Source organism: Taudactylus pleione, unplaced genomic scaffold (genome assembly GCF_031769625.1).
Source record: "Taudactylus pleione unplaced genomic scaffold, aTauple2 ptg001027l, whole genome shotgun sequence".
In the NCBI taxonomy this organism is placed as follows: Eukaryota; Metazoa; Chordata; class Amphibia; order Anura; family Myobatrachidae; genus Taudactylus; species Taudactylus pleione.
Window position 1 is genome coordinate 1,855,506 of NW_028285428.1, and position 22,628 is coordinate 1,878,133.

Consider the following 22,628-nt stretch of genomic DNA (forward strand, 5'->3'; position numbering starts at 1 on the left):
AAGGAACGTACTTTGTGTCTTTCATTTACCAATCAGTAACTAGATAACTTTTACACTAAGGGTTGTGTTTAGAGCTGATATGTACTGATCATTGTAAGTGGTGAATCCTCCCTACATTTGTCATAGTACAGTACACCTTGCAGGCTCCCCTATTTAACACCCCACTTGCAGCATATAGATAAGAAAAGTTACAATGCTGGGGAGCCAATGCCCCCTCACAATATTCTACTCTCATTTAATTGGCCACTTGTGCATTAGGATAACACAAGTTTATGTGGATTTATGAAAAACCCAGACTAGATTTTGCTAAAATGCATACTGCACAACCCACACTGCTTCTAGAATGTCCTTTGGACAAATGAATCAAAACTGGAGCTTTTTGACAAGTCACATCAGCTCTGTATTCACAAATGATAATATGAAGCTTTCAAAGTAGAAAACACCGTGCCTGCTGTGCAACATGAAGGAGGCTTGGTAATGTTTTGGGGCTGCTTTGCTGCGTCTGGCACAGGGTGCCTTGAAATTGCGCAGGGTACAAGGAAATCTCAAGACTATCAGAGCATTCTGGAGCGTAACATAGTGCCCATTGTCAGAAAGCCCTGTCTCAGTAGTAGGTCATGGGTCCCCCAATAGGATAATGACCCAAACGCACACAGAGGTAACAGCAGGGACGTGCAATCAGGGGAGGCAGAGCCTCCCCTGTCATACTCCTGGTCAGACTGCAGAGTTTTGACTATAAAAATAATAACTTAGAAATATCTTCTTTGCCCTATTCTGATAATTTTTATAGACAAAACTCACCAAAATTGCAGTACCCCTTGGAAATACAGGCAGAGACGATAGATGAGGCAGTAAGAGCTCAGACTCGCCTCTGATAGCTCAGACACTGCCTGGAGCTGGGCCACAAAACAGCCAATAAAACACAGAGAAAAGGAGCTAATGGAGGCATGCCTCACTGGGAGGGGCGTGCCTTGAGCTCTGATGGACACTTCTGATGATCAGGTGACCAATTCAGGAAGTACTCAGGCATCGGAGCTCAGCAGCAGCACTGAGGGAACGAAACTGGAATATGCAGACAAAGGAAGCACACAAAGGAGAAACAGGTGAGGAGGGTCTGCTTCTAGGGGGGAGATCTGTGTGTGTGTGGGGCAAATCTTTTGTGCTGGGGGGATCTTCTGTGCTAGTGGGAGATATGTGTGAGTGGGAACTGTGCTATGGGGAATCTGTGTGTGAGGGGGGAGATCTGTGCAAGTGGGGCAGGATCATATATGTGTGTGTAAATCTGGCTCTGATACTAGCCAGTGTCTTTATCACAAGAATGTAAAAGAACAACTATGGAAAGAGCTGAAACTTGCAGTATGAAGAATGCGTTGATCAAACCTGAGACAGCTGGATCAGTTTGCTCAGGAAGAGGGAGCTAAACTACCTGTTGAAGGGTGCAGAAGTTTCATAAGGGATCTACAGGTATCGCTTGATTGCACTGATTGCCTCTAAAGATTGTGCAACAAAATATTAGGTTAAGTGTCCCATCACTTTTATCCATGTCATTTACATTTGTTTTATTATGTCAAATATTCTGTTGATTAAAAAAAAATCAAATGCAAAGTCTAATTTCTGTTAAATATGGAATAAACAATTATGGATGCCCAGGGCCGGACTGGCCATCTGGCAGTTCTGGCAAATGCCAGAAGGGCCGATGCCAAGATGGGCCGGTCCGGCTGCTGAGATGCCCGGCCGTCGCATATCTCCCTGCCTGAACCACTTGTGATAAATGAACATAGAAGAATCCCTCACAAAATGGCCGCCAGAGGGAGAGGTGGGCTCTAGTGTTTGCCCGACTGGAGACAGAGCTATTGCAGCTCATCACAGGTGCATCCAGTCCACCCCTGGGGGTCACAAGAGCACTAATGCCCCCCCCCCTCCTGCAATCACAACGGCCTGTGCCCCCCCCTCCTGCAATCACAACGGCCTGTGCCCCCCCCTCCTGCGATCACAATAGCCTCTCCCCCCGCGGGTTCCCCTCCTCCGGCAATCACAATAGCCCCTCCCCCTGCGGGTGCCCCCCCGTCATCACAACAGCCCCTCCCTCCGCGGGTGCCCCCCCTCCCACAATCACAACAGCTTCCTCCCCCCTCGGGTACCCCCCCTCCCTCGATCACAGGAGCACCCCTTCCCGCCTGATAATCAAAGCAGCACAAACCTGCAGGTAGGAACCCTCTTGCAGTGCTCAGATTTGTATATACTGTATATATATGTATATATATATATATTTGTGTGTGTATCTCTCTCTATATATACATATCTGTATATATCTAATGTATATATATGTTTGTATATATATATATATGTATGTATAAATGTGTATATATGTATTTATATATGTATATGTGTGTGTATATATATATATATATAAAATATATGTATGTATATATGTGTATTTATATATATATATATATATATATGTGTGTGTGTGTGTGTGTTTGTATATATATATATATGTGTGTATATATGTATTATTATGTATATATTTATGTAGCATTCACTCTAGGTCCGGCGCCGGGCAGGGCGTCAGACATAGAGAGAGCACTTGTGCACGCACGCCCGAAAGGGGGCGTGATCAAGGAAAAGGGGGCGTGTCTTTATGACGCGTCCCATTTTCGTCACTCTTGGAGGCATGCCCAATGCTTACGGACATGCTGGGCAGCTCCCAAGTGCTGTGGTCAATGTGTATAGATCCGGGCGCCCATTTACCGGCGGTGACCGCTGCACCGCCGCTTTCCCTACCTGTGGGTGGGGACATAACCTGCAGGCTGTTTCAAAGGGGCACCGTGCCGGAGGGCAGTGTGCTTTCTGCCCTTTAGAAATAGGGCAGGGCGCTCAGCTGAAACAGCCTAGCGGGAACGCTATATATGTATGTATATATGAGTGTATACATGTGTGTGTGTGTATATATATATATATATATATATACACACACACATGTATACACTCATATATACATATATGTATGTATATATGTATATATATGTATATGTTTATATATATATATATGTATGTATATATATATATATATATATATATATATACATATATATACACACACACACGTGTATATTATATGGATGGTACTCATTCAGGCTCCTTGGGGCCACTGTGTCCAGGACACAGTGGCGCCAAGGGACCTGAATGAGTACCATCTGTATAATAATTTTTGCGGTAAAGATAACAATGGTGGCACAAATTTAGGAGTTTTCTATTTTTTTTTTTTACTTTTCTACTTATATATAAATATATATTATATTTGATTCACACTGGCTGATCAATTGATCGGCCAATATATAGTGCCCCCTTCGGCCAGTGTGTACAGACGATATGTCTGTGAACTACGTCGTTCACAGACATATCGCATTGGCTGTGCTGCACAGCCGATTAACAGATATGTCTGCAGACATATCTGTCCATCGGCAAGTGTGTACGGGCGATCAGCCGATTGTCCGTACACAGGGGTGCAGAGAGGGATGGGGGAGCTGTGAGTGGGTATTACTTAACCGGGTCCGGCACAGCTCCCCATCCACAGCAACCCAGCACACGCTGCTGTGTGCTGGGCTGCACTGGGAGACTGTCCGAGGCTGCTAAAGCAGAGCCCAAACAGTCTCCTATGCCGAAGGGGGGAGTGATCACGCTGATCGCGCCCCCCATTGGCTGTGCTCCGGGCTGAGGGGCACAGAGCGCCACCCTCCCCAGCGTGCTGCGCCGCGTCGGAAATCTTTTTTTTTTCCCTGAAGGGGGTGTGGCCATGCCTCCCGTGATTAGGCCACGCCCCTACCCGCTCCCAGTCCGGCTCGACCCGCTGCAGCGGCAGATGGTCGTTCAGTGTGTATGAACAACCATCATCTGCAGATATATTTGTCAGGTGTGTACCCACCATTACAGTGCTGCTATCTTGTAGATAGCAGCGCCGATAATGACAGGAGCCCATGCCCGACCAATCGATACTTTACACTTGATCGCCCACACATACAGTGCAATTATCAGGGCGATCTGCTGGTTTCGGATGGATCGCCCCAATAATTGTATAGTGTATGCCCAGCATAACACATCGCAGGGACTAGAGTTGAAGCTAGAAAACTTTACCTATTGTGTGGTCATGCCCTTTCCCAGCGAGACTACACCCTTTTTTTTCAAAGCGCACCTTAAGGTGTGGAGGGGGGCACCAATGCTCTTTATGTACACAGGGCACTAAAGTGTGTAATTATGGCTCTTCTTTGGTGTGTACAGGTGTGTCGTCCTCTGTGTTCAGCACCCCTGCCCTAAATATTCCTACAGTAAACTCTGTCTAATCCTCTACAACAGCTAAGCTAGGGCATTGTCAATTGGGGAAATGCCTTCCGTTTTCTTTGAGTGTGACCTACACCAATGAGCTTTACCTAACAACCATCCAAATACCAAATGTCTGACTATAGCACGTTTGAATCCCCTGCAGGATGAGCTCTGTTGTGTGTATTTTAATACAGAGAATAATGTATACTTGTATGTTGTTCTAATATTAATTATATTGGAAAGAGCAAGTAGGAGGAGCCAGGAATAGTAAGGGGGAGGAGTCTATGCCAGGAGCCAGATGCTGACGCAAGGTGGGCCTGTGTGCTCTTTAAATGCCAGGGCCTATTTTTAGTCCCAGTCCGGCCCTGTGGATGCCTATTACTTTTTGTCAGTTTCAAGTTATTTCAGAGGATAATATGGGTTCCTCTTTTTTTGTGGAAGTGCACCAACAAATGTGTCCACTTCTGTTCCATACTTCAAAGGCGATTTAGCAAATTGTAAAGATAATAATCCAGGCAAATCACTGCAGCATATTTATCGCTAGACTAATGAGAAAAAGAATCTCCCAGGCATCCTGATTCTAGTACGCCAATTAGTATCAGAGTACAATCACACTAATGATGATATAGCAGTTGTACTGTCAATATTGCTATTGTAAACTGCTTTGGAGTAGCCTTTCCAAAACGCCTGAAGCTTTGCATTTGTATTTCTTTGTATCGTGATGTTTTATCGACTCAAAAAATGTAAGTGCACTCAGGTTCTAGAGCAGGAACAGCTGTTCAATAAAATAATACTCTGCTGTTAATATTTAAACACAACTTTGAGGTGAAAATACACAAAATTGAAATCACTTATTTTAAAACTAGATTTAAAGCATTTATACGGGATAGCAACAAATATTTATTTTAGGCTGTTGCGATGCTGCTGAAAGCCCTCGGTGCTTTGCCATTTTGTAATAATCCTACCTACTATATTGCTTTAATTTTGCCAGTTTGTCACCAAAATAGGACACACTTCACTCAATGATCTACTTCTCCCTGTAATGTGTATGTTTCAAAAGGGCAGCATGGTTGGATTGTGGTCAGCAAGAGGTGATGAGACATGCTGAAATTATTCTAACCAGTCTATAACTGTAATATGTTGCACTACTAGAGGTTAAACAGTTCCATAGTATTTTTTATTCAAGCACAGAACATTATTGTGTTCTAGAGTAGTTCACAGTTGTATTAATAACCGTTAAACCACTCTCCCACTTCCCATGGACTGTTGGACCTTTTGCCAGCCTTGTTCATCTCACTGTATTTTTTGCGTGTTTTAATTTCACTTTTATTGCTCTCTCTTCCATTATTTCTGCATTTGTCCAGTACAGCTGTGAAGGTACTAGTTTGTCGCATTGCTGTAACCTTGTTTTATATAAACTTATAAAGTGTAAATTTTTTTTTTTCAAAACAGGCAAAGATACTATACAATGAACACAATTAGGATCTGATTCATTCTGCAGGACATGCTGCAGAGCATCACCATGATGGGCGGCTGCACACATATACTGTACACCAAGGGACTGATTCAGTATTGGTTCGCAACTGAAATTGCAATAGTGATTACGCACGCAGTCCCACCTCAAAGATATGCTAATCCTCTGTGATCGTTATGCCGTCGCAGCACTACATAAGGACGCCCACTTTACCTTACACACATACGTAATACTTAGCAAAACTGGGAAACTATTGGTAACAGAGTACCATTGCAGCCTCACACACACTTGCACAAGCTCTGACCGTACTCAGAATTGCAAACCTCATTGCACTCAGTGAGTACACAAGCTGCGTATGGCATTGCAGTGGCTAATTTATGCATACCCCTGCAACAGTGTTCAAACGCACTGGCACACCTGCGTTTCGCCGACAACCCCCTCATCACCACTCCCGAATGGTACTTCCTGTCAATCACTCTGCAATGGGTCTGCGTAGTCACTGTGATTGCAGTCCCGGATCGCAGTGGAGTGTTTGCGCACTGCGCTGCATATGCAACAATCAGCCGATTGCCTGCGGAATTGCAGTTGCAATTCTTGCTGAATCAGGCCCCATATACGGTATCCATAACCTCACAAGTTTTCCTGTGCAATGCTATTGGGAGCAAGGAAATACTTGCAATATGGCTTGCAATGATGGGCTGTTCCAGAAATGGCACATGGCGGGCACTGTGCAGAATTCAATCAGCTGTAATGTGTCCAGTGTGGTTCACATTGTTCAAATTATTTAGTATATCCAATCTACAGTACTACAAGTTATAGTGAATAGTCACGTTATCAAGGTAGTAAGACTTTACCTTATAATGTTCTCAGGTACACTCCAGTGGCCAGAGTGGTACAGACTAAGAGCCCTTTTGTTAAGCTGAGACCTGCACTGACAAGAAGTTGGGCTTAGTAGCCAGCGGAGCACCAGATAGCCGGATGCGGCACTGGGATAATGCGAGCAAGTTCCCAATAATAAGTGACAGACACCACACAGCTGTCCTATTGAGGAACAAGTACACTGGTAGACGGTGGGACATACCAGAGAATAGGCAGCAGGCCCAGTATACGGAAATACAGCCAGAAATACACAGCATACCACACAGGAACTAGACCATAACCTCATAACTTAGTATCCACCAAAGAGGCGGTGAACCAGGAGTACAAATACAGGCAGGTATTGCTGCTGCACAGTACCTCTCTATTGCAGTGATTCTCAAACTCGGTCCTCAGGACCCCACACAGGTCACGTTTTCCAGGTCACCTGGCAGATGCACAGGTGTAGTCATTACTCACTGACATATTTTGAAAGCTCTGCAATACATATTGGTAGCTGCGCAATCACCTTAGTAATATCACTCAGGCGCATGAAAGGAAGGGGTTATTCTAAACAAGAAACAGCAAAGGGTATCCCCCAGCACTCGGAATGATATCAGCAATAAGATGTGAAAAAAGACATGGTGGTAGATAATACAGAGATCTCAGGTGCATATATTTGAAAAATATGGCTAAGCCTCCACGTCATGGCTTCTCTGATTACTGGAGGTCCCTAAATCTAAGTCTAAGTCTGGGGCGTGGAACTCCGAAAAGCCGGCAGAAGCCAGCCACCTAGGGCAGCACACCTGTGAGAGGCTAAGGTATTAGTAAGTGTTAACAAATATAAATCAAAAGCTGTGTTAAAAGTTGATGCATAGGTGAAAAGTGTAATTAAATTGCAAAATCAAGTAATATTAGTAGAAAAATAATTAGAAAGTGCTAATAAAGTGTTATAGTGTGTCACCCCAAAGCAGTCCAACCACACCAACCCAGGGGGCACCGCGCATCAAACTCATCCCCAAAATAATAATATCCAATCTGGGTCATATAATTGTTCAATACAAGACCACATAATAATAGCACATACACAAACATATCTAAATGAGAGCCAGTTTACCTGCGAGTCACCCCTACGTCCTCCTAATGGCACTACAGGAATTAGGGACCTCCGGTAATCAGAGAAGCCGGGATGTGGCCTGGAGGCTTAGCCATATTATTGCAAACAAGAGCAACTGAGATCTCTGAATTATCTACTACCATGTAATTTTATCAAATCTTATTGCTGATATCATTCCGAGTGCTGGGGGATACCCTTTGGTGTTTCTCACATTTTAAAATATCCACAGGTGGATACTGTGAGGAGACCTGTAAAACATGCATCGTTTGGGGTCCTGAGGACCGAGTTTGAGAACCACAGCTCTATTGGAACTGGTGAGTAATCTGGGATACACATTTGGCCAGATTTTGGTAAGCATAAACATTTGCCAGTCAGCAATATCTCTGGCCATGACAGCACAACTGGGCGGGCATATTTAAATGCCCGCCCAGTTGTGATGTCATTGTCGCTGGTTCCTGTGGCCAGCATATGGGCCAGTAGGCCAATGCGATATATTTGTGAAAGACGTCATTAACGGGTGTATCGTGCGCACACATGAGCAGATGCACTGAATGATAAATCGTTTGTTGACTGTACGAGTGATGTATCACCTGGGGCGGGATGCACTAACACAGTGCAAAACTTAGCGCCACACACCGCATTTGTACTGATCGCATATACACTAACATATGCGATCAGTACAGCAAAGGACAGCTCTTCTGATAAGAGCTGTCCTTTGCAATCTCCGTTGCGCCGTGGACTTCTGGATTTATGACCTGGGAGTCCGTCTGCGCATGCGTAGAGTGACGTGGCGGCCGCGGGGAATGCTGGGAGGGATCCCTCATAGCAGCGTGTTGCGGTAGAAGCCTTACCCACCGCATCGGAGACCCGGCAGCCAGGACAATAGTGCATACAGAAAATACGGTAAAGCCTCGGAAAAGGGGGTCTTACCGCATTTTCCATTTAGTGCATCTCGCCCCTAGTGTGAACCAAGCATAACTCTCCATCTTAGCTTCTCGCCAATAACAGCAAACCGTCGCAATTCAAACTGCAGGGCAAGGCAGTAAAAGTGTCCTGCGCTCATGGCGAATGAAGGGCTATATGTTGCTAACACCAGACTTACTGACACAAATTCGATGAACTAGACTGAGAACCACCTTCAAATACATCTGATCATCTCTAGCTGTGATCAGCTGCTGTATGATTCTCTGAATAAACAGAAACGATCTAACAGTAAAAGCAAGAACATGGATTAGAACCCTTTATACAAACCATGTAGAGCAGAGGTATTCAACATTCGCCCCCCCCCCCCCCCCTCCACCAGCAGATATGGAACTACACATCCCAGCATACTCTGCCACAGTTTTGCTATTAGGGCATGCTAAAACCAGGGCAGGGCATGCTGGGATGTGTGGTTCCACAGCAGCTGGAGGGCGCATGTTGAGGTTCATCTATACTCACACAGCTTTATTTATGGAATTAATGAAATGTAATAAAGATGGAGCAACATTATATGAGAACTATATGCTAAGTAGGAATGATATAATGGATAATGTGCTCTATATTATAAGGATATTGGAAGTCACAGAATGGTTCCATGGTCTTATAAAAGGCAGGAGGTCATAAGCCGACTTCCTCAGGTTCTGATATTATGCAGATAATGTTACACTGTATATTACAATTACAGCACTAAACACCAAAGATGCATGCTACAAATTTGGAATCGGTATGATATACCGGCGGACGGGTTGCCGGCGGTCAGAAGACCGACAGCGGCATTCCGATGGTGAAGATCCCGACAGGGGCAGGTGAGTAACCTTACTGGAATACCTTCTAGTTCAGATTTCTCGGTAAGGGGATCAATTAATTTTTTTATTCATAGATGATTTACGATTTCACAATGAAGAAACATCACTGCAAGATCCCTGGCTAACCTACACTCACCGACCTTGGGCTGGTAATAGATATATTTTCAGCTGAATGGAGTTTTGTTTTTGGATGGATCTGCTAATCACCAGCTGATCATTCTCACAGCCTTGAACTGTATACAGAGCCACGGACTGATTGTTCCTATGGAATTAGTATGTGATACCGGCGGTTGTTTAGCCGCTGGTTCAAATCCTGACAAGAGAAGCCCGAGAGCAGGAGATCCCGACTCCGGGTGGTAAGTACCCTAACCCTCCCCTCTCCTCCCTAACCCTCCCTTAGGGGGGCCTAACCCTAAAACTCCAGGGGTGGTGCCTAACCCTAAGTCCCCCCGGGGTGCCTAAACCTAACCCTCCCTTCCTGCACCCAGAACCTAACCCTCCTGGGGGGGGTGCCTAACCCTCCCCCCTATGGGTGCCTAACCCGAAAACTCCCGGGGGGGTGCCTAAACCTAACCCCCACCTTCCCGCACCCAACACCTAACTCTCCTGGGGGTGTGCCTAACCCTAACCCCCCTAGTGGTGCCTAACACTAACCTACCCCCCCAAACCTAACCCTAACCCCGCTAGACTCCCTAAACATAACCTTCCCCCCCCCGCAGCTAATGCTAAGGACACCCCGGACTTACCACGTTCGGGCTGTCGTCCTTCGGCGTTCCGGCGTCGGGATTCAGATAGACGTCTGTATCTTGACGCCTATCTGAAGTTCCCCATCGGGCTTCTCGTGTCGGGATATAGACGGGCAGCATTTAGTCCGCCAATCTATAAACTGCATCCCGTTCCTATTACACCACTTACTCAGCTACAGATGTATCCTCACATCTAGAGGTAAATTTACTAAAGTGAGAGTTTTTAGAAGTGAGTTTTAAAAGTGATGTTGCCCATAGCAACCAATCAGATTCTAGCTATTATCTTCTAGAAGGTGCTAGTAAATGTTAAGTAGAATCTGACTGGTTGCTATGGGCAACATCACTTTTAAAACTCTCTTCTAAAAACTCTCACTTTAGTAAATTTACCAACTAGCCTCTTTGCCCGTTAAACAGCCCTTCTAATCGCACCATGCCGTATCGTGACTAGGTAGCGCCGAGCATCTTTTTGTGCACCTGCTGAACCTCCAACACATTCAGCGTTCAAGGCTCCCAGACAGGGCGGAGCGGCACTCACAGCTGCTGGCACACCCACCCCCTGGCCGTGCAGCTACTGTATGCTGGCACGTGCAATAAAGTTGTTTTGTTTTTTTTGTCTTTGAAAGCCGTGGTGTGCGTGACGCCCTGACGTCAACGATTGCAGGTCCCTATAGTAACCTGGTCAATATCCACCAGGTAGAACTGCATGCACGGGCGATGGTCGTTATCGTTTTCGACCATCCATGCAAGCGCATTGTCCTTCGTTTGGGGGTTGGAAGAGGCTAAAAAATGGCCGCTATAAACAACCTAACAATAAACGATATAGTTATCGTTTATATCGTCCTGCTAAATCTGACCGTGTGTATGCACCATATCTCATATCTATCCATCTATCTCATATCTATCCATCTATCTCATATCTATCTATCTATCTATCTCATATCTATCCATCCACCTATCTATCTACCTCATATCTATCTATATATCGATCTCATATCTATCCATCCATCTATCTACCTACCTCATATCTATCTATATATCTCATATCTATCTATATATCGATCTCATATCTATCTATCTATTTCATATCTATCTAACACATATATATTATTATAATGGACAAAGACTGACACTCGGTCTTGCAAACGCTAGTATATAGAAGTTATGTTTCTTACTTTATAAATGAACATGATTATATCTATCGATCTGTCTGTCTGTTCTATCTTCTCATTATGGACAAAGACGGACCTAGGCTTTATAACTTTCCCTCTGTGAAGCAAGTACAGGTATATAGAGAATATTTGTGTTAGTTTTTAAATGAACAAGATAATGACCTCGTCTGGACTTGCAATAATGTTAACACTGACAACTTGGTCAGAAACGACAGACTCTGAATGTATTCTGTTCAGTCGGCTTCTTAGCTCCGAATTGTGGTTCAGTGCCTGCAAGATAACATGATGACATCATGAGGAGGGTGTGTGCAATAACCAGTTACAATTTTAAACACAAGTGTTACAATACTTTTTAAATAAGCTCTTGCAAGTAGGGCCCTCTACCCTCTTGTGCTTCTCCTTACTTTATTTTCATCTACTTCTTACTCCCCAATAGGGAAGTCTTATGGTCATTTGGGTCTTATGGTCACCAATGTATATTATCCATGTCCTTATTGTAAGTCACTTTTTTGGTGATGTACTATGTAAGGCGCTGCGGAACACTTGTGGCACCATATAAATAAATGATAATAATAATTGTAACCCCCCTTCAGTGTGCGGTGTGGTACATAGGTGCATTTGGAGTGATACACCTCCTATTGCCTCAGGCTAGCTCTCCAGGGTGTGGGCAATACCTGAGAAGGGGGTCCATGCCCATGCAGGCTTTATAACAGCCACACATATACAGTCAGGTCCATAAATATTGGGACATTGACAAAATTGTCATATTTTGTCCTCTATTCACCACCACAATGGCTTTGAAATGAAACAAACAAGATGTGATTTAACTGCAGACTTTCAGATTTAATTTGAGGGTAATTACATCCAAATCAGGTGAACGGTGTAGGAATTACAACGGTTTCTATATGTGCCTCCCACTTTTTAAGGGGCCAAAAGTAATGGGACAAACTAAACAATCCTAAATCTCACTTTCACTTTTTAATACTTTGTTGCAAATCCTTTGCAGGCAATTACAGCCTGAAGTCTGGAATGCATAGACAACACCAGACGCTGGGTTTCATCCCTGGTGATGCTCTGCCAGGCCTCTACTGCAAATATCTTCAGTTCCTGCTTGTTCTTGGGGAATTTTCCCTTCAGTTTTGTCTTCATCAAGTGAAATGCATGCTCAATCAGATTCAGGTCAGGGGATTGACTTGGTCATTGCATAACATTCCACTTTTTAGCCTTAAAAAACTCTTTGGTTGCTTTTGCAGTATGCTTCGGGTCATTGTCCATCTGCACTGTGAAGCGCTGTCCAATGAGTTCTGAAGCATTTGACTGAATAGGAGCATATAATATTGCCCGAAACACTTCAGAATTCATTCTGCTGCTTTTGTCAGCAGTCACATCATCAATAAATACAAGGGAACCAGTTCCATTGGCAGCCATACATGCCCACGCCATGACACTACCACCACCATGCTTCACTGATGAGGTGGTATGTTTTGGATCATGAGCAGTTCCTTTCCTTCTCTTCTCTTCCCATCACTCTGGTACAAGTTGATCTTTGTCTCATCTGTCAATAAGATGTTGTTCCAGAACTGTAATGGCTTTTTTAGATGTTGTTTGGCAAACTCTAATCTGGTCTTCCTGTTTTTGTGGCTCACCAATGGTTTGCATCTTGTGGTGAACCCTCTATATTCACTCTTGTGAAGTCTTCTCTTGATTATTGACTTTGACACATATACATCTACCTCCTGGAGAGTGTTCTTGATTTGGCCAACTGTTGTGAAGGGGTTTTTCTTCACCAGGGACATAATTCTTTTGTCATCCACCAGAGTTGTTTTCCGTGGTCTTCCTGGTCTTTTGGTGTTGCTGAGCTCTCCGATGCGTTCTTTCTTTTTAAGAATGTTCCAATCAGTTGATTTGGCCACACCTAATGTTTTTGCTATCTCTCTGATGGGTTTGTTTTGATTTTTCAGCCTAATGATGGCTTGCTTCACTGATAGCTCTTTGGATCTCATATTGAGAGTTGACAGCAACTGATTCCAAATGCAAATGTCACACCTAGAATCAACTCCAGACCTTTTACCTGCTTAATTGATAATGAAATAACGAGGGAATAGCCCACACCTGTCCATGAAATAGCTTTTGAGTTGATAGTCCCATTACTTTTGGCCCCTTAAAAAGTGGGAGGCACATATTGAAACTGTTGTAATTCCTACACCGTTCACCCGATTTGGATGTAATTACCCTCAAATTAAATCTGAAAGTCTGCAGTTAAAGCACATCTTGTTTGTTTCATTTCAAAACCATTGTGGTGGTGAATAGAGGCCACAATATGAAAATTCTGTCAATGTCCCAATATTTATGGACCTGACTGTAGATACAGGTATAGATAGACACATGCAGCAACAGTTCTTTTGAATAACTTGGGCGCCAGACCTTCTCTTATAAAAATATACTGCTTTATTTCTCTCCTCCTGCACACGACTTTAAAGGACAAGAATATGGTTATAGCAGCTTCTCCTCTCCCTCCAGCTCATATACTTGGCATGTCAGATGGTGTAGGACAATCTTATGGATATGGTTACATTACATCACACTCTTCTTCACCAGCACAGTCTTTAAGCACAGTTACAATGAATGCTTTGCATTTTACACACACAGGTCCACCTGGCCCTTTGCTGGCTGGTGCCTGTAGTTCTCCATTTCATACGTGCAGGTCCACCTAGCCCTTCGCTGGCTGGTGCCTGTAGTTCTCCACTTCATACATGCAGGTCCACCTGGCCCTTCGCTGGCTGGTGCCTGTAGTTCCACAGCTTAGCACATATCTCACATAACTTTGTTTGCACTCTGCCTCTCCTTTGTCTCTTCTAAGACAATATACAGAGTGTCTCATACACAGTCTGCCTCTCTCTGCTCCCCTTCTCTTTCACATGGGACAGCAATATACAGACTTTTCTATTGCAGCTATCGCACTCCCAGCTGCTGCCCATCCCTATCCTACAGGAATGGCTCCTATAGTCACACTGCTACCACAGTGACCCCCCACCCCCCCTTTAATGGCTGCTGGGGGGCTTTTATGCATAAGGGACTCCGCTGGTACCTTAAAGGCAAAGCTCCTGGGAAATTCCTCTTCCCCGTCTCTCCAACACGTATATTTGTGTCTCTTACCCCTCTAATGGGTGCTAAACACTTCACTGGGCGGCTCACACTGCAACCTTCCAGCTCTTTCTCTGTGGTCTCTCACAGACTTTATCTCAGTGGTCTCACTCCAGACCTCTCTCTCCTTTGGCATTAGATGGGCATCGTGGTAGCCACCACGGCCCCGCCAATCTCCCCCTGCCAGGGGAGCACAAGGGATACATTTCTGCTTCCAGCTCTGACGCTTCCCAAAGATGTCTGCCCTCTGCCAAATTCTTCTTCTCAATCCCTTTTGTTCTTACTCCCCCTCCTTTCTCTTATCTGCTAGCTACACATCCAGTCTCCCCACCCCTGCGTGTCTATCTTTCCAGCCCCTCCTTTACTTGGAAACTGATTCCAGGGTCTCAGGAATGCAATATCTACAACAGGAAGCAAGCTTTAACACTGAGAGGGGTGTATTTACAAATACCGTCCCTTAGAGGGTGTTACATAATAATAATAATAATAAAACAAATATATCAGTAAGTGTGAAATGGTGGAGGTGGGGAGAGCAGCTATTGTTAGAAGAGGCGGACACAACGCCACTCGCATATACAAGTGAGCGGGGCCAGGATCACGGCATCATCCTTTGCCTGCTCTAAGCGAAGATGCTGCTCCTAGAAGTTCCTGCCCGCTGTTCACTGCTACATGCATTCGTGTTAGACAGCGTGTACACACAAAGATGCTGTTGTGATCGAGAAGTATGGTATCAGGAGGTGGTAGAAAAGCGATGGGCGTTACTGGGAAGTGCTTAGCGGTGCATGCAAATATGGGCCATTCAGTGGGTGTGTTATGGGAGTGTTGTGTTTTTGTCAGTGAAAGCGGCTGCATTCCTAGACACACAGCTGCAGGTACAGGAGGCTATGGTCAGAAGGAGAAACTACTCCTACCAAAGGGCTTGTGCAAGTTTCGATGGCGTGACCGATGGTGGCATCTGAGGATGCACCAATCGGTATTACTGTGTGTACAGATGCTGAATGTGGGCGTCTCAGCCCTTGCATATTTGGCCGCTCGGAATTTGTAGATCATTTGCATAAGTTCACTGATGGGCGACCACCAATAAACGCTGCTGCGTGTGTTTTGCGTTTCTGCGTGCAACTCAGAATCAGTGATAAAGATATTGCTAATTGTAATGCTATAATGAGTAATGTGAGCTAAATACTGCAATAATATCTGCACCATCTGGGTTTTCATTTCAATGTGTTCTTTCTCGAGTTGGAAATGGTCTGCTGGCAATCGAGATCCCTGCGGTCACAATCCTGACGCCGGGATCCCGACAGGGTTAATATACCGACACTTGTTGGTCGGTGTGCTAACCCTCCCCCTCCTCCTATCCTAACACTCCCTTCCTGGTGCCTAACCCTATCCGCCCCCCCTAGTGCCTCAACCTAAACCCCCTCCCCACACCCTAAACCTAACCCTACTCCTTAGTGCCTGACCCTAACCCTCCCCCTAGTGCCTAACTCTAACACTCTCCCCTCGTGCCTGAACCTAACCCCCCTCCCCACACACTAAACATAACCCTGACCCTAAGTCTGCTGCTAGTGCCGCACCCTAACTCCCAATACTTACCTTTGGAATGCCGACGGTCGGTATTCTGGAGCCAGGATCCCGACTGCTGTCGGTATTCTGGCGCCGGTATTTAGACCGTCGGCATCCCATCGGCCGGGTTGCTGACTACATCCCGTTTTTCTCTGCATAATGCTAAAAGAGCAAACAGACACGTCTAAGGCAAATAACAATTAGAGCTATCGTCTTATAATAACTATAATATCATATTTTATCCTACGAGGCAATTACGCAAGAATACAAAAGCGAAGCACTTTATCAATGGATTTGTACTTAGATTCTTAGCTCTTCAAGGATAAAACTGTCATCCTTAGCACTCAACATATGGCTAATGTACATAATAGGTCTTTCTAATTAGTTTTCCCGACCATAACACATGAAGGTGTCTTGTAGCTCAAGATGAAACGTACCTGAGAAAGTGACTGTCTGAGCCGTGCAATCTGTGTACTGTGGCTGCTGTAATCCTGATCGGAAACCATCTGCTTCATTTTTTCCTTCTCAATCGCAATTGTGTTATAAGCGGATTTCAGCAGAGAATGGACTGAAAACAGCAAAAAGTTAACAGAAGCTGAAAATTAGGTTATATCCCCTAATCATTATATTATTCATTATACAGCAATACACAAGTTTTCCTAATGAAGTGATAACATAAGAGCTCAACAATGTTATTAAATCTTAGTGGGCACAGGGAAAAATCTAATTTAGTGGCACTTTGGGGGTCATTCAGACCCGGTCGCAAGATTGATAGCTCGCAACTGGGTCGATGTTGCGAGCTATCAACGCAACATCCGACGTGCGCATGCACGAGACCCGGCTAGCGACGGGCGCTCCGTCGCTAGGGGTCTCGCACCAAAGGGGGCGAGCTGTCGATGGTGAGTGACAGATCGCCCCAATTGGGAGGCGGGCAGGGGGTGTGGCCGGCCAAATGGAGGTGTTCCCGAAGGAACGCTTGCCGTTTGGGGGCGGCCCCACTGACATCATCAGTGATGTCAGTGGGCAGCTTCCTGCTCGATTAGAGCAGGAAGCTCCCTGGGGCTTGTGAGTGCCGAGACCCAACCTTAGGGTCTCGTCGCAAGCCCCGATGGTCGGTCGCTAGAGCGATCGACCAAGAGGCGGCACTACAAGATGCAAGCGGCCGCCCTCATTTAGAGCGACCGCTTGCATCTAACGACCGCCTCTGAATGAGGTCCTTTGTGCCTTGATTTGTGAAGGTCTAGACTTCTGGGTTCCTGGAGCAAGATGGCAGCATTTGCTGAGGAATAGAACTTTGCATCGGTGGACAGGAGGAATTGGGACGCTCCTTGCTAAGTACAGGGTAGGCGCACCAGTGCACCAAGTTTTGTGGAGCAGTGCTAATGCACAATTTACTTTCCCAGAGGAAGACTATTTATATTAAACAAAGGGGTTTAGAGGACACATTTTAGTTGCATTCCTTGCAATGCAGAAGTAGCACATTGCGCAGGTATTGCCATTCTTTCAATGAAACGCATTTCGCCCCATCTGCTGAAAAATACATTTATAGGTGCCCATTGCAAATAAAAAATGCCTGAAACACACACACACGTCATGTAATAACGGAAGTCCAGATGGCTCCTCGTTCTCATGATTCCTGTTTTCATGAGGCCTCGCCCCTTTCCGCGAAGCTGCCTCCCCTTTTCGGACATGCGCACCTTCAGCGAGCAAATTGTCCCTTTTGGGAGGCATGCTTTATGTTCGTTTCCAAGATAGCTCCAACAGTACCAACTATGTGTTGCTTATATGTTGAAATCATAGTTTAGAGATGAGAAGGGGGGGTTGCGTAGTCAGTGAGATGTAGCTGGACGTTGGGGATCCAGGTATGCCTTTGCTTGGGGTTTGGTATACAGAGTGGGGGGGATAGTTTGAGTATTTAGTTAGATGTGGCTGGCAGCTAGGGATCCAGGTAAACCTTAGTAAGGGCTTTGTTATTCAGGGTGGGGGAAGGCTATTGTTGAGATTATTATTCTATTTATGTTTACTATGTTAATTCTTAAAAGATAGTCACGGTATTTAGTATGATTCCGGCGGCACAGCGTTGATATTTGATGGCTCATTGTGCCAGCTGGCGATTGGATACTCTCTGGTTCATCCGTAGGTTGTGGGCCTTTTGGTCCTGTCATACGTTCTGATTTCTATTTTTAAATAAGATATGTTTACCATATTGAGGGAATAATCGGTGTCCTCTATTGTGGGCTATTGCAGTTCAGTATATTACAGTCCTGTTTCTAGTTGACACTGTGGTCTTATAAACCTAATGTTTGAATGGCGCCTTCTTGACTTTACTTTGCGACCTGGGGGTCTGTGGTTACTATTCTTGCTGGCCATGAGAGGTGTGTATGTAAGTGCAGTTTTATTCTACAGCTCTCGGATCCTCTACAATGTGATTAGAGACCATATTCCTCATTTGTTAATGCCTTTATCTGTATTGCACACTTTGGACTTTGGTTTATTGTGCTGCTATGTTCGTCTGCCATTGAATGACTTAGGGCCTGAGTCAGAACCGCTCATGAGTGCTATGCGCTCGCAAGCAGGTCGATGGTGGCCCAGTGCGCACGACGGAGCCGGCTCCGTCGTGCGCATGCGCGAGACCCGGATAGCGACGGGCAAACAGTCGTTCAGGGTCTCGTACCAAAGGGGATGTGCTGTCGATGTTGAGTGACAGCACGCCCCCTTTGGTGGGCGGGCCGGGGGAGTGGCTGCCCAGACGGAGGCGTTCTCATGGAACGGCTACCGTCTGGGGCCGGCCCCACTGACATCACAAGTGATGTCAGTGGGAGTGCTTTCGGCTCTGTTAGAGCCGAAAGCACTCTGGGGCTTGCGGCAACGAGACCCTACCATAAGCGTTTCGTCGCAAGCCCGATGGTCTTGACCATCGCGACCATCTTCCTGGCCGTTCGCTATAGCTATGTGAGCGGCCAGGAGGACACTCTGAACAACAAGAAGGATGGCCCTGATTCAGAGCGGGCGCTCTGTCAGGAACAATTGTTGTGTTCTGTGCATGCATATGCATCGCAGTGTGCTTGCGCGAACTGGCCACTGCGATCAGGACTATGCAGACCCATCGCAGAGTGATTGACAGGAAGTGCCGTTTGTGGGTGGCGACGGGGGGGGGGTGGTCGGGGAAACGCAGGCATGCCAGTGCGTTTAAACCTCGTTGCCGTACGCAGCTTGAGGAATCATAGCGTGCGATGAGGTTAGCAGTTCCTGAGTAAGGTCAGAGCTTGCGCAAACGTGCGTGAGGCTGCGATTGTACTCGATGTTACCAATGGTTTTCCAGTCTTGCTAAAATTACAGATGTGTGTAAGGTAAAGTGGGCGTCGTTATGTTGTGCTGTGATGGCATAGCGATGGCAGTGGATTAGCATATCTTCGCAGTAAGACTGAGTGCATAATCGCTATTGTAATTGCGTTGCGACCGGTAGTGAATCAGGCCCAATATCTTGAAATATCAGTGCTGCGTTTGGGGGATGCCATAATTCCACATTTAATGTAGTCTAGCTATAAATATCTATCATTGTATTCTTAGCATAATATGTTTTGTTTTGTTTTTTTTGCAGACTGACTGCTGTAATTTTGACAAAAGGAATTAGACAATATCTATAGGATTTAAAAAAGTGGGACTCCTGGATCTGGAAGGAAACGTACACAATATGAAGACAGATTCTCTGCTGAAGATGAAGCCCTGAGTCCTATAGAAAGAGAGTTTGGATGCTGTTCTCATAGTTTTGGTTATACAGCAAATATAGTGTTCTTTTATTATTTATTTGTTCTTGACGTATTAAATTATTTTTATGTCACATACAAATCTACACATGTCTATAAAGCAGTGGTTCTCAGACTCGGTTCTCAGGACCCCACACAGTTCACGTTTTCCAGGTCATCTAGCAGATGAACAGGTGTAGTCATTACCGGCAGCGGCTCTTTACCTGTCTGCCCGGGGTGTCTGCACACCTTAGAATGTAAGCTCTCGCGAGCAGGGCCCTCTTCCCTCACGTGCTTCTTCTTGCCTTACTTTTACTTTCATTTACAATGGCACCTAAAACTTGGTTACTGACACCCTGCTGCTTATTTAGGTGTTATGCAGCATTGTTTATAAATCATGTACTTGTCCTGCATTGTCTGTACTGTTAATAACTGTTGTCTTGTGTGCTCATTAGTTTCTGTGCTTTGTAAGGTGCTGCGGAACCCCTGTGGCGCCATATAAATAAAGGATAATATTATTAATAATAATAATAATAATAATAATAATCATCATATTCTAGGCAGCCCTCTCCTCCCTTGCCATCCCAATGATTGACAGCTGATGTCACAGGGAGGCGGGTCTTCAATCCGGCTGCCGTGATCGGCAGAGCTTAAAAAAAGGTGGTGTGGCTTAAGGGCACGATTCAGACCCGCTCGCTAGGCTGCGTTTGCACGCTGCTGGCCAATTGTCGCCTGTCTGCGCATGCATATGCAGCAAAATGCGCATGAGCGAGCCAGTCACTGCGATCGGGAAGTGATCACTCGTAATACACAGCCGCCGGCTATTTTGAGTGACAGAATGTGCCGTTTGTGGGTGGTGACAGGGGAAGGTCCAGGAAAACGGGGGAGTGGTGGTGCGAACGCAGGCGTGTCTGATCATCGAAACAGCTTTTTTTTGGGCGTCCATAATTACAAGGCTGCGTCATTGTACACATCACCTGGCTTGTTTAAACGGGGTAGGGTCAACCAAAAGTGCTGCAAGTGGCTCCGATGGCACTCGATGTTACTGATTTTACATACACTTCCTGGAGATGACGTGTGCTGCGAAGGGAAAGGGGGCGACATTAGACTGGCTTGCGATCGCACTGCCGTCGCACGCTAAGACATAGTGTGCGTACTAATCTCTAAATCTGGCCACACACTAGACCAACTAGTTGATTGGTTGTAATGAAAACCTGGTAACGTACGGGAGTAACTGATGATCAGCAATTTGCTCCTAAATGCCAGAAAACAGATGAAAATGGTTGTCAGACAAGTTTGTTAAATGTTTGATCTAAACAATTTGTTCAAACAACAGTTTTTAGTCTATTTTCCCTCGTTTGGTAACAAATTGCTGATTGTCATTTGCTTTCATCCCTTACCAGGTTTTCATTCCAACCAATCAACTAGTTGGATGGTTGGATGTAAGCTGGTGTAGTGTGTGGCCAGCTTTACTGTGCGATCGCAGTCTATGCATATACTAGCAGCTGAGTGGCTCCGTGTGCGAAATCATCTAGCGAGTGGGTCTGAATCAGCTCCTAAGCCCGGAGCTGCTAGCAGACAGGCTGGCTTTTAGGGCCTGCATCAGCTGCAGCCCTTATAAGCCAATAGATCTGCTGTAATAGCAGGGGAGTGGCTTTGCATGGAAAGCACTCTCTCTGCTATTGCAGTCCGGACTGGCAGTCCCAGGGGGAGAAAACACCTCCCCCTTGGACTGCCTGCCTGGCAATGATCAGTAGGGAGTGCTTCCAATGAGAAGTCGCTAACACCACCACTGCTAGCCAGGGACGTGCAGTCAGGGTAGGCAGGGGAGACAGAGCCTCCCCATCATACTCCTGAGATTTTATATAAAAATGATAAGAATAATTCTTCTTTGTTTATTGTAATCATTTTTATAATTAACACTCACCAGCTTTGTGGAGCTCTCTGGGACTGCAGGAAAACGAGAGATGAGGCAGCAACAGCTTGTATAGTCAGACACTACTTGCAAAGCTGGGGGCGGGGCCACACCACGGGTAGTAATCTGCACAGAAAGAGAGCTAATAGAAACATGCCTATGAGTATGGGGGGTGTAGCTTGAGCACTGGTGAACACCTTGGATGTGTCATGTGGCCAGGAAGTGCATTGCAGTGTTTAGAGATCGGAGCTCAGTCAGCAGCAGCAAGAGTATACTCAGTGGGGCAGGTAGGAGAATCAATGAACATTGAAGCTTAGTGTAGTGAGGTGAGCATTACAGTGAGAAGGAGGTGAGACAGGCTCCCAGCACTCATCTGCCATGGCCGGCTTGCGTGACCCCATGGGTCACCTTATCCGGCCGATGTTCCCTCAGAGTATCCGATGCTGCGTTGGACAACGCAGCTCGGATAAGTAATGCAGAGGGTGGCGTGATGCCTCCTGTGCATTACCATATCTGCAAGGATCGCAATTGCAAAGCTTTCCTCCGTGCAGCTTTGCAATAGCGATCCTCCCTCAGTCAGGCCCATAGTTTTGTCACTCCCAGTTGTTTTATTTATGTAAATAAGTAGCACATTTTGAGTGAGAAAGACGCGTGGTCAGGTCACGTGAGGTATGGTGCGCCGAGAGGGAATACTTGGCGCAACTGCAGTCACAGTGTAAAAGGACACACCTGTATAAATCCTAATGTGATATATGGACATTCTGTTTGAAAACATGATTAGAAGTAAGACAT

The 22,628-nt window shown here is 45.6% G+C and overlaps 1 protein-coding gene across 1 annotated transcript in view; it reads right to left on the bottom strand.

Moving 5' to 3' along the window:
* Positions 1 to 22,628, bottom strand: part of OSBPL6 (oxysterol binding protein like 6) — a 295,064-nt gene that overhangs the window by 55,554 nt on the left and 216,882 nt on the right. Inside the window, exons 12-13 of the mRNA XM_088461219.1 lie at positions 16,613 to 16,743; positions 11,631 to 11,738 (exon numbers count right to left, since the gene is read on the bottom strand). Coding sequence (XP_088317345.1) covers positions 11,631 to 11,738; positions 16,613 to 16,743 — 239 coding nt within the window. The remainder of the gene's footprint in view (positions 1 to 11,630; positions 11,739 to 16,612; positions 16,744 to 22,628) is intronic.